Genomic DNA, 21,730 nt, shown 5'->3' on the forward strand with positions numbered 1-21,730 from the left:
CTTTTTATGTTAAGATAGGGCAAGGAGCATAACTCAGTGGTAGGGTATCCGCTTTGCATGCAGAAGAAGTCAAGTTCAGTGCACAGCTATAAAGATCAACCTCAGGGAGCAGGAGCAGTAAGGAACCCTGCTCGAGACCTTGGAGAACCCGTCAATCAAAACACACAAACAATACCAGGCTAGACAGACGAAAGGTCTGACTCAATATTAAGGCAGAATCACGTGTTCAACTTTTTGCTTGCCTTGCATGCATATCTCTGGTGTGCTGAAGATTCATTTTGCTGGATCTCGTAGATAAAAGTCTTCTGAATGACACATGCTTAACTGGCAGGGTTTATAGGTATACAGAATTAGCATGGGCAAATGGACTTGGTGATCGCAAGGGATTTCGCTGCTTTTGCAATCCAGTCAAATCAGGATGGAAGCATCCATTGGAAATCCAGACATCCAGGAAATGTGCACTGCATTGCATTGCAAAATATGACCTCTCATACATAATCTGGCTGCTGCTGCTGCTTTTTTGAGAAAACATTTGTACCACATTCTACAATAAATTTCCCAAAATGGTTTCAGAGCACAAAAAACAAACCCCCCAAACCACAATGTGATAAAACAATCACAACAATGACTCCGGGTTTCAAGACCTGTGTCAAGCCACTAGTAAAGGTAAAGGGACCCCTGACCATTAGGTCCAGTCGTGACCGACTCTGGGGTTGCGGCGCGCATCTCACATTATTGGCTGAGGGAGCCGGCGTACAGCTTCCAGGTCATGTGGCCAGCATGACAAAGCCGCTTCTGGCGAACCAGAGCAGCACACAGAAACGCCGTTTACCTTCCCGCTGTAGCGGTTCCTATTTATCTACTTGCACTTTGACATACTTTCGAACTGCTAGGTTGGCAGGAGCTGGGACCAAGGAACGGGAGCTCACCCCGTCACAGGGATTTGAACCATCGACCTTCTGATCGGCAAGCCCTAGGCTCTGTGGTTTAACCCACAGCGCCACCTGCGTCCACTAACCACTAACCACAGCTAAATCTGCAACAGCTGTGTTAGCAAACTCCTGAGCATACTTGGGGGTCATTTCACCCTTCGTCACTTCCCCTGTGGAATGAAAACATACACCATCATGTGATAAACAGCAATCCCATGAATGCACACACGGGGAATGAATCTCTAACAAAAACAGCACATTCAGTAGCATTAAAACAATTAAAAGGTTTAGGCTGCAACCCTAACTCCTCTGATGTTGGTGGTGATTTTTGCAAACATACCCCAGCCTACACCCCCAGCAGGGGCCAGTTTCACCAATCTCTAGGTATGCCTTTGGGCACCACTGCCCAGAAATACTGCTCTGAATAAACTTTGCCTTAAATTCATGGCACATTTGCAATAAGTTAAAGAAAGACATTTGTTTGACAGCACCTTGAGACTAACTCTTTAGAAGCTTCTTATTGTAAAATATTCATGTTTATGTTTATTTAATTTATTTACAGAACTGCCAACATGAATACAAAAAATAAAAATAAAAAAACTTACGGCAGTGAACTACATCATATAAAGAATGAAATTACATTCATAAAAAAGAAGTACAAAATACATCACAAATCAGTAGACCGAGTTAATACATCAATACAGCTGAATTACCCATTTTCATGGTAATTACTTTAAGCTCATTTTATGTCATGGCAAGTCACATGCTCTGCTTTGCGCAAAAAGGCTGGAGGGGATAGAATGGGCCCCTCTTGCACTGTGGCTTAGTTCCCCCACAAAACCTTTGGAAGATGTCTGTTGCTGAGGTCCAGCCCGTGATTCCCATCCCTCTTTACCTACAATTCTACAGGTCTCTTTTTATTGTTAATTATGGTCTATTGAGAAAGCCCAGCTATCTTATACTGACACTAGCCATAAATGTTCTATAAACATAAGCGCACCTGGGGATCTTCCACTTCTGAGTTCTCCTGGCAAAAATCCCCTGGCATACATCCAAGCGGTTCTGCGTCTTCCAAATCTGCCACTCTGGTGCCAGATTTCTCTAGCTTTAACCTGCTAAAGAGCTTTCAAGTAAGGAACCATTGAGCTCTCAGTATTGAAAACAAACATTGCCTTCCCTTCTCGTACATTGATACTGCCTCTTCCCTTGGGCACTGACTGTCTCATTAGCAGCATATACACTATTTTTGTTGATATAATCACACCGGCTGGTTGTCCGGGTATGACCCAGGCTTCTGAAAATGAAAAAAGTGGCACTTTCCAATCAACAGCTGTAGTTTGCAGATGAAAACAAAGCGGCGGGGAGGAGGGAGACTTCCAATGCAACAATACTTTCCTGAAATGTAACCAGACCAAAGAAAAATAATACTTCCATGCTTTTGCCTCCAGCGCTTATGCTGTAACAAGGTGCCAAAAGACTGCTTGTTATTTAAAATTACGTTCACCAGAAATGATACTCATCCGTACTCCACATCTTCAGTTGAACAGATCATACCTAGCAGAAACCCTGGAGAGTGGATAACAGAGAGTGGTACCTTGGTTTAAGAACAGCTTAGTTTATGAACAACTTGTATTAAGAACGCTGCAAACCCGGAAGTAGGTGTTTCGGTTTGTGAACTTTGCCTTGGAAGCAAAACATGTTCTGCTTCCTCTTGAGTGTGTTCCATTTGTAAATTGAGTCCCCTGCTGCTATGGGAAAGGATGCCTTGGTTTAAGAATGCTTTGGTTTAAGAACAGACTTCCGGAACGGATTAAGTTTGTAAGCCAAGGTACCACTGTATACAGCAGCAGGCTACATGAGCCAGTGGCTTGACTGAGCTGGAAGCAGGGTTAGTATTGTTAGGCGTGCCAGAATTTTTTAAGTGGTGATAATTGGAACATGGTTGTCGCTGGAAGCTTGCGGCATTTTTCAATCTCTGTGTTTATTCGCTATATAGATTGAGAACAGATGAGGCTCACTGCTTAGCAGTCCAATGACACCCCCAAATCTTCTGCTTCCACATCAGGTTTGCTAGGGGAGCAGCCAGCACTTTCAGAGCTCAAGAAACCCCCACTTCTTGGCTGTTTCAAACTGCTGCTGCTGCTTCACACACTGTTGGCTCTCATCATTCCCAGCTGACGCACCTCATTCATATATTGGCTGGCTATGGATAAGGGCAAACAATAAGAGACATCAGCCAGAAGGAAATCCGCTAGGCAGATCTTGTTGGGTTGGGCCACTTTAGCAGTTTCTTCTTGCAATTACAACATCCCTGGGTCAGAAGGGCCAGCGACTGTGAACACAAAACTGTTGGGGATGGGCATGTTTTTGTAAAAAAAACAACACACACACAGAAAGACAAATTAACATCAGCTTTAGAATGCTTATTCCTCCCTCCTATTACTCACCCCTCAGCCATCCTACATTTGACATTCAGCTTGCAATCACACACTGGTTTACCCATTGATCTAAATGGGGCTTATTATCAGGGGCAAAATGAAAAGCTAAAACTGATTTCTTTTCTTTTTTTCCAAGTGAGTCAAAAATCCCGGAAGGCTTAAAATATTTAACACATGGTTTCCAACAGGCAGCTCCTTCTTTCTGAGTCCAGGTCTGATATCTATCTGGCACTTCAAAACATTTGCTCCCCCCACCTGTTTTTCTGACAACTGTCCCCACATTTTTGTCAGTCATGAAATAAATGCAGTTATTCTTTATTGGGCCATCCTGATGCTATACTGAAATCCGCAGTGTAATAACAGTCTGGAGACAACCAGTAAGGAGGAAGGGAGGAAATAATTAGGTTGGAGTGTTCAATCAATTAATCAGTTAGAATAAATTGGTTAAGCTTGCAAACCTAAACACGCTAGAGATTTAACCTCACTGGGCACAGTGTGACTTTGTATTGAGTAAATAAGTATTAGGTTGTGATATGCAACTGCAGTTCTGTACATGGTTACCTGGGAGTAAGTCTCATTGAACAATCCTAAGTAGGCACATTCTGTGAAGCTCTTTGCATTGGCGAAATGCAAATTTACTAAGAACACCTTATCATTTGCTCTAAAATCAAGAGGCTCAAAAAGAACATTTCTTTTCTCACACCCCTCAGAATTTTAACAAATCAGTTTAATTGTTGCTATCCCATCCTGAGACTTCTCTAAAGAAAACAACTTTCACTTGCAGAAAGTGAAAACCTGCCTACCTACGGTAATAACAACAGCTAAAACCACAACTATTTTCCCTTTCCCATTTCAATAAGGCTCCGATTTCTCCGATTTCTAAAAGCACAGTCCTCAGAATAAGGTTGATGGGGCTTACTAGTGAATTAATATGCATGTCTAGGATTTCAATTTGACATCCTTTGGCATTTTTGCCATTGTATTTTCAACTTCATTTCTACAATACAGGAGAATTAGAAGCACACTCTACAGCTACTGGTTTACCTTTTGTAAACCGCTTTGAGGGTTTGTTTTGTTTTGTTTGTTTGTTTTGGTGTTGTTGTTTTTTTTTACAAACAAGCTGTGCATAATTTTTATGAAATAAATAAATACCGAAATAATCTTTAAAATCAGTGGAGGTACTGTGTGTGTGTGTGTGTGTGTGTGTTTACTATTATCTCTTTATTACATCTGAATGCTCACTTTCCCCCAAGCATTCCCAGGGAGATTCCCCCCCAGGTAACAAAAGAAAGTCTTAGACCTGCTTAGCAAGAGAGATCAAAGCTGCACCAGACACATTTGTACTGATTTCTGGGTCTATGTTTATTGATTTTCAAATTAATGTATCGTCGCACATTTATTTTGAACTGAAAGAACTGCTGTGGCACACACACCTTGCAGCATATGTGCAGCATATGAATTGGGTTATTCATTCATTCATTTATTGCAAGGGAAGTTGGGCTGTTTAGAAACAAATGAAAGCTGTGATTCAGAAACTGAAAGCCATGCGTACATTCCCATTTGCATTGATGGCATCAAAGTACCTTTGCCCACACCAAGTTGTGTGAAGTTTTATGGCTTCCGCCGGGGGCTTTGCCGATTTTAAGGTTGGAAATAAGTTCTAGGATTTCATCAGGGTCAGTTGGGGGTCAAATGGGCAGACGGTCTGATAGTTTGTCTAAGGTATTAATATTAGATTCTGGAGACGTAAAATAATTTCTTAAAAAGGATTCCCAGACTGGGGCAGAAATAACTGTTAGAGGATATCTTTTAGATTCACTGTTGACCAAAAGCCAGAATTGTGTCTAGAATTGTGGGATTTGGAGGCAGCTATAAGCGCTTGCCAGCGGTTAAGTTGCCATTCCTGCTTGGCCATTTTTTGCACATGTTTATAAGCTATTTTTGCTTGTGAAAGCCATGCGCAAGTGCTCTGAGGGCGGATTGGGGCAATGGGGCATACTTCACATTTGATCGCCCATGTTGCCCACACCTGCTGTTTCAACATGGTATGCTAGCAATCTAACTTCTCTGGGCAGCCTGACACATGGCAGTGACCTTGCTTTAACTCTGGATGCTTCCTGAATGTACACGATTGTCCCAAGGCGACACTAAACAGCTGGGCAGGCTTGACATCGCCAGCCTCACTGCATACAGAGGAAGCAAAAGCTATTTGCCTGGCCAGAGCTGTATCTTCAACTCAGAATTCCCACAGCAAGGCTTAGGGAGTGCACTGGCCTCAAGGAACTTGCAGAGTTATTTCTTCTCTCTGCCTTCTGCAGGGAGATGAGATTATCAGTAAACTGCTAGCCAAGAAGGTTGCATGCAACCTCCACGGAATGAATACCTGTTGCCTCTGAGTCCCGGTTGTCGGGAACTGCAAGTGAGGAGAACCTCGCCCAACTCACAACATGCACATAGCATTCAGCATGACGGCATTCTCAACACACGGCAAATCCTTCCATGGATTAAATCAGATTACTGCTAAGTATTCTGATCTGGGATTAATTGGTTAATCTTACCAATTAAAAAAACCTATGGCTTTGAGTTAAATTTGCAAGACTCACCAACCAACAGTGCTTGCATTCTGTTACAAAATACCCAGCTACTGCTCAGTCAAAGCACTTACAGGTGGATGATGTTTTGGCACTAGCTGACAACTGGAAGTTGCACAGGGACTGTGCTGATCTCTGCTAGCTAGACCAGGCGATTGGCAGTGCTAGTACAGCTAGTGCAGTTTGTATCGTGATAGGGGGTAGCTATCCACTGAATACAACTTTGAAGACCTTTTATCTTACAGGGTTTCCCCCTCTCTTTTGTACATTATGCCCTGCAAATAATTGTAATAACTATGCCAAGGGCTACTTCTTGCAAGTAACTGATGCAACCTTAATTACATCAAAGGGAATTTAACTACTGCTGTTAAGTGAAGTCAAAACACCTTGCTAGAAAGTTAGCCTTTCGCCTAATCCTGTGTGGTTGGAGGGTTCCTAGAGGGCAAGACGGAGAACAAGAGGGGGAAATGGAGGGATGCGGGGGGGGGGGGGAATGGATAGAACAGTGGAAGAAGAGAGAAGTCCTCTGCAAGCGATCAGTACAGACCTTTAGCAAGGAGAGCAGGGAGCCAGAAAGGACAGTAATGGTTGGGAATGGTCACAGCTCAGTGGCAGAGCATCCGTTTTGCACGCAGGTCAGAGGTTCAATAAGGGATAAGGACCATTTTTCAAACCATGGAAAACCACTGCCAAACCAAGTAGACAGTACTAAGCCAGATGGACTAATGCCGCACCGCTGCTAATCCCTTATTTTCCAATCCGGAAGTTGACAGCTATGCTTAGAGACCAACTAAGTTTGTCATTGGTATGAGCTTTAGTGTGCATGCACACTTCTTCAGTGTGTGTGTTGTTATGGTTATCTGAAGAAGTTTCAGCATCAAGTTATGTCACTGAAGAGGCAGAGCTTTGTAGAAAGTAGTGGACACCTCAGCCAATGGCTCCCATCAAGTACCAAAACCCATAGCAAACGTAAAGATCAGCCTTTGCCAAGATGTTTTGGACTACAACTCCCATGATCAGCTCCAGCCAGCATAGACTGGGGCTGGCAAAGGGAAGTAGCAAAACCTTTCCCCCGAATCAACTGCAAATCACCAGAGACTGATTTGCCAGTACTGCGTTTGAGGGCACCGCTGTGCAAAGGGGGCACAGCCTGACACACCATCTACCTGACACACCATCTAAGCAAGCATGCACAGAGACAGTGTAGTCGTCCCACCCTCAACCCCCTGCACACGCATGCACACACACACACACACACAGCAAGGATACCTCAAGTCTAATATACAGAACCTACTTCTGCCATCTGTAAACAAGCAATCTTTCCTTTGCAGGAAGGCAGGCATGTGGTAAAACATTAACGTGATGAAAGCTGACCTTTTGAATTTGTTTGTTCAGTGAGCCACTACTAATTAAAGTCCCTCTCTCCTCCAGCTCAGACACAATTTCCTTTTCATTTCTTGTTTTAATTCCCACCCAACCCACCCCTCCTCTTTCCTCCTTCTGCCTTGCAATTCCACCCAAAAAAGGCTGGGTTTGACAGGTAGGAAGAGACACAATGGCCAGGGCTGCCCGATTTATGCACCAGTAAGTAGAAAGCTAAGCCCTACACAAGCTCCAAGTCCCTCACCAGCCACAATGCAGCTTGTCAGGTCAAGAGCATGAGGGGTGGGGCCCCAGTGGGGCAGCTGCACGGGAAAAACTTTGTACAGTGATCTCCAAAAGCAAGCAACTGACAAGCTTCATCTTTCTGGGTACGCATCAGGGCTATTCACAAGCAGGGTCATTAGGAACTCTGGACTTCTTTAAAAATGAGCGACAAAATGGAGCAACTTGTCTGCAGAGGACCCCAGCACAAAATGCTGCTATTGTTTATGCAAGTTTCGCCTTATTAAAGATTAGCTAACGCAAGCAAGTAGGCTATGGCGCTTTGAAAGACACTGCCCCAGTTCACACCCCATTCACAAAAGAATCACATCCCCAACCCAGTGTGAAGGGGTCAGTCCAGCCTCTGGCTGCTGCAGTGATTCTTTTTTTCTTTTTCTTTTTTTATAAATATTTTTTATTAAAAAGTTTTTTATAGAAAACAAAAACACAACAATACAAACAGAAAAAACACACATACATCATCTTATATTATCTTTTTAACTCATTGTCTTCTTTCTTCTTTGGTTACTACACATGCTTTCCTTTCTTCCCCCCACATTTGCAGTTGGCGAATGATTGCTTAAAATAATGCGAACTGAACAAAACATAGTCATTCTATATGCTAATATTGAAAAGGGAAATGTAATTACCTGGAGTAGTCCCCTTTAGCTTCCTACAATTGAGAGGGAAAAGTAATGATGTTAAAACACTTTTTTTTTCGCTCTCAATGCTAAATTAAGACATCACATCACTGAAAGCTTTTTTTTTTAAAAAAAAGAAAACCCATACCCACACCCTAAACTCGTATTTTAAGCCAAGCCTTGACCACTCAGGCAAGTCTAAAGGACATCACTGGTTTTACAGGGTTTTGCTCTTTTCAAAGAAACAGAGAGCCCATCCTTGCTCAGCCTCAGCCAACCACAAACTGAAATTACAGGGAAGGCCAGCCCTTGTGAACAGCCTGGCAAGGTTCATTCAAAACAGCACAAAAGTTCAAAAAGTCAAAGCCATCATCAGTTTGCTGCTGAATTTTGTCAATGAAAATCCAAGTCTCTTGCTGAGAAAAAAACCAGAAGAGACATGAAAACATGAACAACAACAAAATTGTATGCGGTAAGAAAGATTGCTAACTGGAAACCAACAGTGCCCTTGATTGGGATCTACAGAACACTGTTCCAAAAATAAAATGACATTGCATTTTGAGCTTTTCTTTTTGAAGCAGAGGTGAGAGAGGTTTAAAAAATTATAGAAATGCTTAACATTGCTGCTCCATATCACACTCTTTACCCAGCGTCCAACATATAAATTTTTTTTGGGGGGGGGGCAATAATTATGCTAAAAACGTGATGCTAGTTCAATCATTCTGTGCAACTCCACATCTTAAAGCACATACTCATACTTCACCCCAAATGTTTATGTCCATTCTAACATCTCTGTTTGCTCTTAGCACAATGGCAGTTTTGAAGCATTTGTACCACAAATGCACATTTTTTTGTGGTTTTTTTTTTTGTCGGGGTTAAGGGAGAAATAGACATGCCTATGCAATATAACAAAAACATTAAAAACTGCTGTCAAAATTTTGGAACTAAAGGCTTTTGAGACCATGCATGTAAAATTAATAACAACAACAGGCACGCAGAGAGTTTTGAGAAAAACCTTACCTGTAAAATCAAAGCAGCTAACCTGAAGACTGTCTCACTTTCCACCTCAATATGCCCCTGTTTAAATAAAGAGGAAAATATTAAGGAGACATAGCCTAAAACTGCAGCAATGGGATGCCCCCCTGGGCTACACCGAATCTGTTAGCCTGTCACTACTCAGCACCACTGGTTTTCCTTCCATTGCAGATCATACCATTACAGCAAGGAGCTGTAAAGTTGGGCAACTTCATTGCACTTAGCATGGACAAGCAGGGAAATGATTCTGTAAACGTAGGTGCAGAAGGCAAGAGAAAGCTGACACATGGGTTGCCTGAAATCTTTGATGAATCACACCTCCCCCCTTACAAATTTAGCACGTTTGGACCCTGCAGATTTCCCAAGGTCTGTTGGCTGCACATTGACTGAATTTTATGCAAACACATCCAGCACACTTACAGTGTGCACAGTTATATTGAGGTGAACCGCATGATGTCCAATGGTCTAAGCATTCATAAGACGCTGCACTTCATCCTTTTTACGGCAAGGTTTGGGAACTTGAACTATCTTGTTTCAACACACACACACAAAACAACTTGTGAATTTAGGCTAATGTATTCAGGCATTTCTAAAGATAGAACACCCTTGTTTTTTACCGCAAATGCATTATTATCGTTTCAATAGCATTTTTGAATATGCAAAAAGGCTTTCCAAAGTCCCTAAACATTTCATGCCCTGAAAAACGGCCCTGCTGGGTAGGTTGATAGTCTCATCTATTATACAAATGCAGAACCGAAGCTAAGAGGCAACAAACTGCAGCGGCTGCAACGTTTTTCATTATTCAAAAAGCCAGTAAACTTCAGATCCTGGCTAAGGATTTCCCCCACCCCCTGCTGCTATCCTCTTCTTTCACTGCCACCCAATGGCTAAGAAATTGGTTGCCAGGCACTTCCACAGGAATAAATAAGCTAGTGCAGTGCAACTCCCCCACCCCTACCCCATGGACCACTTGAAAATTGCTGAGGGTGTTGGTGGACTACATAATGATTTTTCTGCCTGTTGCAGCATTTCTAATGTGCTGTGACAGGTGCTGTGTGATTTGTAATTATATTTTTGCTGCTTCTTTTATTTCTTATCTTGTATTTTATTGTATTACAATTTTAATTTCATAGAATTCCTATCCATATATCCTCTGCATAGAGTCTATGTGGGATTTGTTTCTTAACAAAAAAAACAGACAATACACTCTTATACAATTGAATCAGCAGTTGCTGTATTTTCTTCTCTTCCACTGAATGAAGCCACCTTCTTCTTGCTTTCACTATGAACATTTCCCTCCCCACCCCACATGCTTCAAACGGGCAGTCCTCTTTCTTCTTTTCTCTTTTTAAAAGAGCCACTTATAACCTTATAAGACACATTCTTGTTACTTTTTTCTAAGTAGTCAAATGCTTAAAGGTTGTTCCAAGAATGAAGATAGGCATGTCACTGTCTGTGAATGAAGAGGAGACGTCACTGTCACCAGCCAATCTATGCTGTGCACTGCTGCCTTCTCTTGGCATCCAGTAGAACCAGTTCTTCCTGAGCAAAACCCTGAAACAGGAATAGCAGCTATATCTGATCCAGAATAGCATAGAATATGAAATATTCAGAATATTGGGAAATGATAGAAATGAAAAGACCTTGCAACAGTTGAACTGTGATCCAGCCCTTTGGCTAATTAAACCATCTACGGTCTTTTAAACTGTGCCAGGGGTAATTGGTTTGTTTGTTACTATGTTGTGTACTTTTATATTGCCATATGCCCTGCGATCTGGTATATAAATTTAATAAATCAGAATAATAAAATATAAATGCACATAGAACTACTGGCCTAGTTCTCATTGAGGTGGAAAATCTATACCTGAGCTGTCCTGCTTCAAACTGCAGGTGAGGTTGCACATGACTGAATGTTCATTGAAAGAAAGAAAAAATCCTTGCATGAGTGATACCTTCAACAAGATCAAAATTGAAGGGACTAACAAATAAATGGCACACCCTGCTTTTAACATTTAGAAAAAGAGTTAAATAATGACTGTAAAACACTTGGGTGAATAAGAATATTTTTGTTGTAGAACAGCCTTTCCAAACCTGGTGCCCTTCATATATTTTGGACTATAATTCCCATCATCCCCAAGTACGCAGGAGCTAGGTCTATCCACATAATCCAAACATCCTAGTTTCAATTTTAAGTATGTCTTGAAACAATAGTAGTTGGGGGAGCCCTTTTATCTTGCTACATTCAATATGCATATGTAAACCTAGTTTAGCTAATCTACATTAATAGTTAGTTTATATTAGTGAAGATAGGGCTGCCAACAGCTTTGTCCGGATTTTCACTTTTGGGAATATGGAAACCCTAGTGAAGGACACTTGCCATTGGGAGAATGATGTGATGGAGTGGGGAATGTGAAGGAGCCACAGCTGTACAACACAGCCAGTGTGATGATGTCATATGCAAGTGTGCTAAGATAAATGACAGGCTCTCCTTGCTCAGACAAGTGACTGACGTGATATTAAGACTTTCAGGTTTTACTATTGTTTGTGGCATATTAACACAGAAGTTAGTAAATGAGGCCAGCTCACTATTACATGGGATAAAACAAATTTCCTTGCTTTTTTTTTTTTACCATTCTTGGGAGTGTTCTTATGGGGGCTACTGAGATGACCTACTACTGCACTTTAAAATTCACCTCTACACCACTGCAGTGGGAATTGCTTAACCCTATACGGAGCATAAATCCAGTGTAGCAGAGACAATGTCCGTTTTTCACATTGCAGAACTGCACTAATGAGAACATTCACAGTCATAAAATGCTTCACCTTTTGTACAACAATTAGAGCCACTTGAGACCCCGTCCTGAATTGAACCTGGCAGTCCAGCTGATAAGCATCCCCGGGGACAGCTGACAAGAAGACACAACTTTAAAAAAATAAAATAGCTGCACAGTTAGTTATGTGGTACTCTGACATACGGCTACCCCCCAGGGATCATGTAGTTTGATGGCATCAATCCAAGCAGACATAAAATTTAAAACTCACAGACACTTGCTAAGGTTTTATGGGAATCTGTGGATATTAATGCATAATGTGACACTTATCATAATCCTGCATTCAGAAAGTGGTTCGATTTACATAAAAAATGAGGCATATGTTTGGAGAAGGACAATTTTTAGGAGCCAGGAATTCTTAAGTTTTCCTCTCTACAGGTAAGGACAGTATTAAGTACTGTAATTATTAATTCCACGATTGTACATTTCCCAGTACAGTATATATAGGTTTGTGAGTCTGACCAAGCTGCGGGAGGCAGTGGAAGACAGGAGTGCCTGGCGTGCTCTGGTTCATGGGGTCACGAAGAGTCGGACACGACTAAACAACTAAACAACAACAACAAATAATGTTGGTGTATCACATTTAGAGATAAAATATTTATGCCTTGTGACACTTGCTATAGTTTGGGTGGGTGTGCTGTTTTTCAAGCTTCCCACCTTCTCCTGCAACCAGAAAACAGAATCGTTGTACTGTTTTTGCTTCTGCACTTTCTCTATTCTTCCAGGCTGACTTGTTTAAGATGCATGTACCAGCATACCAGCAATCTCTCACACCATTATTTACTTTATATTGCTTTCCCCTTTCAATTTTTGCATGGTAACGTGTTTGTGTGTATACACACACAGACAGTACACACACTGTGTGTGTACACACAAATGTACTAAGATCACAAATCCCTCTGTGCTGCAAAACAAAGCCAGATCTACTATGAGTTGTATGTATTTTATGTATTGTATTCTGTCATGTGTGACAGGGGTGGGAATCTTGGCTGGTTGGGGCAGATCAGAATTGGAATCCAACAACATCTGGAGAGCAGCAGGTTCCCCAAAAGAGATTCAGTGGTACCTCGGGTTACAAACGTTTCAAGTTACAGACTCCGCTAACCCAGAAATAGTACCTCGGGTTAAGAACTTTGCTTCAGGATGAGAACAGAAATCGTGCTCCGGCAGCACGGCGGCAGCAGGAGGCCCCATTAGCTAAAGTGGTGCTTCAGGTTAAGAACAGTTTCAGGTTAAGAACGGACCTCCAGAACGAATTAAGGTCTTAACCAGAGGTACCACTGTACCTGTGTAGAAAATTGGCACATGTAAAAATCTCTGGAAACAAGTTACTTTCCACATGGAATGCTTTCATGGTGTCAACATTCCTGTGTAAAAATTAAAGAGGGGAAATCAGTTTGACTCTCCTTTACCTTTAAGTGCTGAGTCTACTTGCACCAAAAGAGGTATATAGGTGTGTGTGCGCACATGTGTGTTTACACACATCTCCCCCCAAAAGAAGACAGAATTTCTATAGATTTATATCCTTGTCTTGATTTAATGTTTTGCTTCTAGACAGTAATTTTAAATTTGTCTGCCCCAGCCAACCAATCTCTAAAAGTGTTCAGTGCTCCTTTGCTAGAGCCATTCCCCTCATTTCTACCTGGGCTGAAAACATAAGCCCATATTAAAGATTCAAAGTGTAAGTTTGACAGTTCGGCACACAGCAGCCTTATGAAAAATTCAGTGGATGACAGACGAGAAGTCCCAATGCTGTATTTACCTCAAAACATGACTTCATTTCACAGAGAAATAAATGAATAAAATATCAAGTGCCATCTTAAGTTTCATAGTTTGGAACAGGATATTCTTTTGGGTCCAAGCAGGGGGAAAATATTTTTTAAAACAACAACAACAACAACAAAACCTACGAAGTTAGATATGTTTTCAGAAAGTTTCTCAATTTGAACATGCTTATTCCTCCTATCAAAACCTTCACGATCATTTCAGACAGAGGGAAGATGAACTGGCCAAAGTGCCATGAGAAAGTTGGCTGTGTTTTTGGTCCTACTGAAGTACCAAACACCTCAAGGTTTTTTTTTTTTTTTTTTGGTTGTTGTTGACACAGATAAACATGCATTGATATATGTCAATACGAGCTGATCTTATATGAGTGATGGTGGACAAGGTGGCATTTTGAATTTTGTAACTACCGGTAGCTCCTTTCTTGTCCAACTGAGGTAATTACAGGGTGGTGGCAAGTTTGGAAATCAAACTAGTGTTTTAAACCTGGAACAACTTCAATTTTCAAAAACAAACCTAACATAAAAACAGTAATTTGATATCGCTATAATTACACAGATGGCTTAAAGAGTATATGTGCAAGCAAGTTGGCGGGGCTGATGTGCAGGATGAGTCTCAAAAGACTGGATACATTTCTGAATTACTCAAAATGGGAAGGGAGGACATAGATGGATATAATCCAGATAAATCGAGATTTTATAAGATGCAGATGTAAAGAAGTTCAAACAGAACTATTCGAAAAAGAATGGAAAGAGCCATGCCTTTTAATCTGATACTGTGTTGACCAATCCTTTTAACATGAATAACTAAATTAAGAATACACGGAAATGACAACTGCAGAACAGTGGAGGTGGTTTTTGTTTTGTTTTTGGTTTCTGGGGTTTCTTTTGCATACAGAACATCTTAGGCCTGAAAATTACTTTGGGTGACATTTCTTCTACATTTTGAATAAGCCACTTGCTGCATACACATTAAATAGCCTGTCTCATGGCTGTTTCTAATTACCCATAGGCATAGCTGCCAAGTACCCCGTTTTCCCCGGGAAACCCCCGTTTTTACTTACCTTTTCCCGGTGGTCCCCCATATCACTTCATCTCCCATTTTTCTCCATTATTTTCTCCTGCCGGCGACCATTTTTTTCTTATTTGCCCTTCTATGGGCACCAAAAATGGCCGCCGCTGGCTTCAAAAGTAGCATCTACGCATCTCCGGAAGTGCGTAGATGTGACTTCCAGTGTCGGCCATTTTTGGTGCCCATAGATGGGCGGAGCGACACCGGAAGTTGCGTCGACGCACTTCCGGTCATGCGTAGAAGCGACTTTTGAAGCCGGTGGCGGCCATTTTTGGTGCCCATAGAAGGGCAAAGCGACACCGGAAGTTGCGTTGACGCAACTTCCGGTGTCACACAGCTGCCAGTCCCGGATTCTGCAGTCCGGGACTTGGAAGGTAAGCATAGGAAATAGGGGTAAAAAGACCCTTCTTATGGCTGCATTTTTAAAGTAGGTCTAAAGATCTACCCTCTCTATTGCTTGTCCTCCCACTTGGTGTTGCATTTGTTTTATGCTTATGTTTTGTATTATTATTATTATTATTATTATTATTATTATTATTATTATTATTATATTATGTTCAACAACTAACCTCAGCACAACCTTCAGTGCTGATAATATCCACTGGACTTTATATTCTGGTGAAAGAATCTCACTTTTGCTGTTGCTTTTTGCTGTGCAAGGTCAACTCTGGAAGGTTTGGTGAACTCTGGAGTTAATGAGGCCTTAAAGGCTCATCGTTAGAAGTTTAGTCAAATAAATAAGGTCAATGAGCACTAATTAGGCATTAAATGGAATTAAGAACGAGGTTGCCTTTCAACCATTGTGTTCATTTTATTGCACACAATGGTAGTTTCATCACTGAGTATATTATTTCTTGCAGTCTTCAAACTATTTGCAGCCTAGGTTTTGGTTTAGGATTGGTAATGAGGGAAAGCAGGGTTAAAGCCTTGAGACTGGCAGAAATACAGCAGGATATGCCTTTTCTAGCATGGAGGTACAATTATGGGAGAAGCAATACCCATTCACATTTTGACTGTTGGACATTTTATTATGTGTGTGGCCACTGATTTATTTTTGGGCCTTCCTCCCAATCTGCAAAACAGAAAAACTAATTTGTGTATGATGTAGCTCAAATTCTTTGAGAATTCTGTCCTGCTTTGTGAGTGGGTCAGAGGGTACAGTGTACTGGGCCCAGAAAAACCTGTTGGCACCCCTTGGTAGAGAGGCCAAGCATGACTAAACCACTTTGTAAATATGCCCACTTTTCCAATATCATTCTGAAAACAGAATGTATAGACGTAAATCTTCACAGTACAGTCGTACCTTGGATCCCAAATGCCTTGCGAGTCGAATGTTGTGAGTCCTGAACGCCGCAAACCCGGAAGTGAGTGTTTCGGTTTGCGAACGTTCTTTGGAACCCGAATGTCCAACGTGGCTGCCAACTGGCTGCAGGAGCTTCCTGCAGCCAATTGGAAGCTGTGTCTTGGTTTCCAAATGTTTTGGAAGTCAAACCGACTTCTGGAATGGATTCTGTTTGACCTCTGAGGTATCACTGTAGTTAGAAACTTGGCCAAATCTCCATGCTCAAAATTTGTGATAGCACACGTCACCTCCCTGAAGACTACATCATATCATCCTTTTTTCCATCTCTTGTTAAAAACATGCTTTTAAAGATCTGCTGTGACCGGGGTCCTTATGCAGTATCTGAATTACAACACAACTCTAACCACATCTACTCAGAAGTAAGTGTTTGAATTAAATGGGGTTTACTTCCTAGGTGAGTGGGTTTAGAACTGCACCTTTAATCCTTTTATTGAAATGCTGGTAAAAGGAGCTTTACTGTACTGTGATCTAGGAAGGTATTTGGACCCTGTACCTAGAACAGCTGCAAGCTTATCAGCATTTGGGGGTTAACCTTTTCTACAAGGAGTTAACCTTGCAACACCCTTCAAGTAGTTCAGTTGAGACCTATGACTTCACCCACTGAACTTCACATCTGAGCAGGAATTCAAGCCCAGATGCCCGTAGGCAACTCTGACACTTGAGTCCAACACGGTGCACTCCAGGGATTATGGGCTACAACACACATACCTTATCACTGGTTACACTGGCTGTAGCTTATGCAGGAGTTACTGTGGTTCACAACATCTGGAGCAGGGGTCCCCAAACTTACCCGGCTTTGGGCCAGATGCCCGCCGCGCTGATTGCGTGGTGGGCCGGAGGGTGAGGGAGCGTGCGGCTGTGCGTGCCCATACGCATGCGCAAATGCTATTTCTGGCACACTCCCAACCTGGAAAGCACCGGAAATAGCTTGTGTGCATGTGCAGAAGCCTCCTCCGACCCGGAAGTATACCGGAAATGACGCTTGCGCGTGCGCACAAGCTATTTCTGTCGCTTTTCCGGGTTGGAAGTCGGCAGCTGCACCGCACCACACTGGTAAGAGTGGGCGGCGGCAGCTGGCGGCAGGGGTTCCCAGGGGCCACATAAGAGTCTCGGGGGGCCGTATGTGGCCCCCGGGCCGTAGTCTGGGGACCCCTGATCTGGAGGGTACCATGTTGGCTACCTGTGGTCAAAGGCGTAGCAAGCCCAGGTGGTACCAGGTGCAGAATTTTTTTGTCCCCCCCCCACGCGGCTCTGGCGAAACGTGAAAAACATGAATTGCAAAAAAACCCCTAGCGTTTACAGAACAAAACCGACTTCAGATATGAAATCAGCATTGAAAGAACATATAAGAACAGTTGAAAAATCTCATGCAACAGAAAATAAAAAACATGTTCCCCAGTGGGGGGTGCGAGTGTCACCCCCCCTCCAGGGTGGCACCCGGGGCGACCCGCCCCCATCGCCCCCCTTGCTACGCCACTGCCTGTGGTCAACTCACGACACAACATTTCCCCCCCCCCCAGGTGTACTCTTATTTTTTGAGTGATTAAAATATTAATGTACAGAAATAAAGGAACACAACTTAAACCGCTTTTGATGCTAGTTGCAAGGTACCTCAAAAAGAAAGGCTTTATGAAATGCTAAGAAATCATCAAATCAATTGCAGCCCGAGAGACTTCAAAACTAGCAGTTACGTGAGCATAGAGAAGAACTGTACCTTTCCTCTAGTCATAAACTTGGTTTTCTTCCTAAAGGCTGGTGTCATTCAGAGAAGACTATGGGCTGTGTGAGTAGCCTCAAGAAATCCAAAGCCCAAGTAACAATGTGCAATTACATGTGACTGTTTGGGTGTTGGGAAGAGGAAACAGAGAGAGAAATGGTAGGGCATAGCTGCCAAGTTATCCCTTTTTAAAAGGGATTTTCCCTTATGCTGAATAGGCTTCCTCGCGAGAAAAGGGAAAACTTGGCAGCTATGATGGTAGGGTGGGTAGAAAAAGAAAAGGGGGGGGGGAGAGAGAGAGGGAGAGAGAGAGGGAGGGAGGGAGAGAGAGAGAGGAGAAAGTGGTAATTACCAGGGTGTGGGCACCCTGGTAAGCTAATTAAAGTTAAAGAATCTACAGTACAAGTCTATGCCATTATTACATGAAATAAGCAGCACCAGACACCTCAAAAGATCACGGTGTTGAGAAAAGGTAGCAAATGTTTAGTCACCATCTGGATTCTGACGTTCAGTCAAACCATCATTAAGACTAACCACAGTTTTGCCTGGATATTATTAATCATTATTAAGTATTATTAACGGCCTTGCCCCAGTATACCTGAAGGAGTGTCTTCACCACCACCGGCCAGCTCAGACACCGAGGTCCTCCTCCAAGGGTCTTCTGCTGGTTCCCTCACTGCGAAAAGTGAAGTTACATGGAACCAGACAGAGGGCCTTCTCAGTGGTGGCGCCCTCCCTGGTGGAACACCCTCCCATCAGATGTCAGGGAAATAAACAACTATCTGACTTTTAGAAGACACCTGAAGGCAGCCCTGTTTAGGGAAGTTTTTAATGTTTTATTGTGTTTTTAATAATCTGTTGGGAGCCACCCAAAGTGGCTGGGGCAACTCAGTAGCAACCCAGTCAGATAGGCGGTATAATAAAAAAATTCCTTCAGTAGCACCTTAAAGACCAACTAAGTTTATATTTTGGTATGAGCTTTCGTGTGCATGCACACTTCTTCAGATACATTTCGTGTGCATGCACACGAAAGCTCATACCAAAATATAAACTTAGTTGGTCTTTAAGGTGCTACTGAAGGAATTTTTTTTATTTTGCTTCGACTCAGACCAACACGGCTACCTACCTGTAGATAGGCGGTATATTATTATTATTATTATTATTATTATTATTATTATTATTATTATGCTTTTAATGTATGCCGTGCTGGAGGAGGAAATGGAAATGTGAGAACATAAACCCAAGGCTTGTTTACATAATGCTTAACTATGGTTTAGCAAACAGCCAGACAACAAAGCATCTTGTAGCATCTTAAAAGGAAATAGGTTTATCATGGAATAAGCTGTCATAGTAAAAAAAAAAAAACCCCACTTTGTCAGATGCATTAAGTGTTATCCATAGTTCATTGATACATTTACATAGTACATATATGTGCATGAATATGAACACCCAAGAGAGAGAAAAGTGTAGGAGTGTGGTCAATGTCTATATATATCTTTCGCTTCTCTCTTTTCCTGTGCACTCTTTCGACATTAATTTTGATGTTATTTTCAGTTATTTTTAGAAGGTTTTCATATATTTTCTATGGACTTTCTCAAAGGAAAGGAAGCCAGATGTGTTTGTGGTTAAGAGTACTCTAAATGCTGAAGGAGTGGCAACTGAACATAATCTTCTGTGATATGTTGAAGAGCAGATTTGGAAACTAAACTAGGCAAGGAAATTAAGGGCGGCTACTCACCTGAAAAGGAGGCCACCAGCCAACCATGAATAATTAGAAAGGAACAAAATAATGCCTTCACAGAGACCACAGGGGATATTCTTAATCCTTTGCCTTTTACACAGACATAAGTAGGCCTTCAACAGACTCCTACTAGGAATCCTTTGTGGTCACAAATGCTCCTTTTTGTGAAATGACTGAAGTGTTAAGAGCAACTGGGCTCTAAAAACACCTCCCTAGAAAACAAATGTGCAAAGTTGGTGGGATAACCAAATACAGAAAAATACTAATAGATGAAAAGTTAAGTGCTAGCCTTATTTTCTAAACACACAATGCTGAACCAACCAAATCAGAAGTGGAGAGAAACAAAAGGTTAACTCCACTATTTTGCAGAAAATGGAAAGGCAGCCATATTAGTCCAGAAGAAGAAGAAGAAGAAGAAGAAGAAGAAGAAGAAGAAGAAGAAGAAGAAGAAGAAGAAGAAGAAGAAGAAGAAGAAGAAGAGGAAGAAGAAAACACTCCCAAAATTTAAAGCTGGACTACTAGTCTCCATCAAAATGCCAGGAATGTGTGTGTTGCATTTAAGGCGTTGGACAGAACCCAGCTGCAAATCAGGCTTTGATTTCTCAGAGCCCTAATTACTTCTTCATCCCATAATCTTAGGTGTGTAACTTGATAAAGCACCAGTGAAGTACTTACTCAGCCTGAAATGTCAATCTTGAAATTTCATTCAGTTCTCTTCTGGAGAACTCTTCATCAGGCAATCTTTTGTTTGGTTTGGAGGACTGAATCCGAGACAGTTTCCATGCAGAGCATGTGGAAGAGCCCTTACCCCAAAACATTACAAGAGTAACACCTGAGCCCTTGCCTGCAGAGCCAGGGCCGGCTCTAGGGGAAGGCTGGGTGGCGCGGGGCGCCAGGGCGCTGCGCCCGCCCACCAGCCGCGGCAAGAAACGGGGCGAGGGTGCCGGAGCGATCTCCGCACCACGACGCCCGACATGCTTAAGACGGCCCTGTGCAGAGCACAATGGATTTCTAGCCTATCACCTTCATAATTTGGTCTCCTTGTCCAGCCTGGACTGACACACTGAACAGAAGCACTTCACACTGCAACATTTTGTTGTGGATCCCGCTTGTGTAAACACATACAAATAAACACAGTGAAGATGCTAATTAAATCTTATTCATTTGCAGCTGCTGACACGTAGCTTGCAGGCCCTGAATTAGCTAATCCCTAAAATATTCCTAAACAACTAGGGAGGGTTTAGGATAAAGGCAATTCATAAAAAGATTTCGTATCTGCACTTTCTCATTTCATTTTACCCCCCCCTCCCCTCCTCTTTTGGAGCTCGTGCAAGTTCTATCTTTAGGAACAGAAATGATAAATCTAGTCTGCTGCAATGTATATTTAAGTAGTCACAGGCAGAAACAGAACACCCTTCGGTGCAAGAGAACACTCTTCTCTCCCAGACAAGAGACGGAGGAATTGTGAAATGTTTGTTGTAAAGCTTGCAAGAGCTCTTAACTTTTTGCTGAACTGGCAGGTGGCCATACAACTGCAAACACTCTTCAGAAGTTTTCTTTTTTCCCCAGCATTGCTAAATGTACTCACTACCAAATGTGAAAAATAAATCTTTTGTGTGTGGAAGGAATTGTGGCAGACATATCTACTCTGTATGTAATTATCGTGACATCTCAGCGGAAACTGCTATAAAGCTTAAACAAGGATCTTGTATTCTCACTGGAAACACCCAAAACAGCACCTTGAAAGGTGTAGTAATAACCTCGACACCCAGAGCCATTTCTTGCACTTGCCATTCCTTTATCCTGGCTTTTGTGTAATGCAGTCTCAGCTGTCCTCTTCAAACGGATGTGGCCAACCATGCATGGTCATTGGGGAAGTGAAGTCACTCCCCCCAGTTTGATGGATGTCCAGCTATGATGAGATGTCTTGCATAATGAGAACAG

At 42.2% G+C, this 21,730-nt stretch overlaps 1 protein-coding gene across 6 annotated transcripts in view; it reads right to left on the minus strand.

Annotated features, from left to right (window-relative positions):
• FRMD4B (FERM domain containing 4B) overlaps positions 1-21,730 on the minus strand; it is a 237,002-nt gene that overhangs the window by 79,291 nt on the left and 135,981 nt on the right. For all 6 annotated transcript variants that reach the window (XM_035106673.2, XM_035106670.2, XM_035106669.2 and 3 more), the window contains 2 exons: positions 9,267-9,323; positions 8,256-8,278 (listed from right to left, as the gene is read on the minus strand). In XM_035106673.2, the coding sequence (XP_034962564.2) occupies positions 8,256-8,278; positions 9,267-9,323 (80 nt within the window). The remainder of the gene's footprint in view (positions 1-8,255; positions 8,279-9,266; positions 9,324-21,730) is intronic.

This window comes from Zootoca vivipara, chromosome 2 (genome assembly GCF_963506605.1).
Source record: "Zootoca vivipara chromosome 2, rZooViv1.1, whole genome shotgun sequence".
NCBI lineage: Eukaryota > Metazoa > Chordata > Lepidosauria > Squamata > Lacertidae > Zootoca > Zootoca vivipara.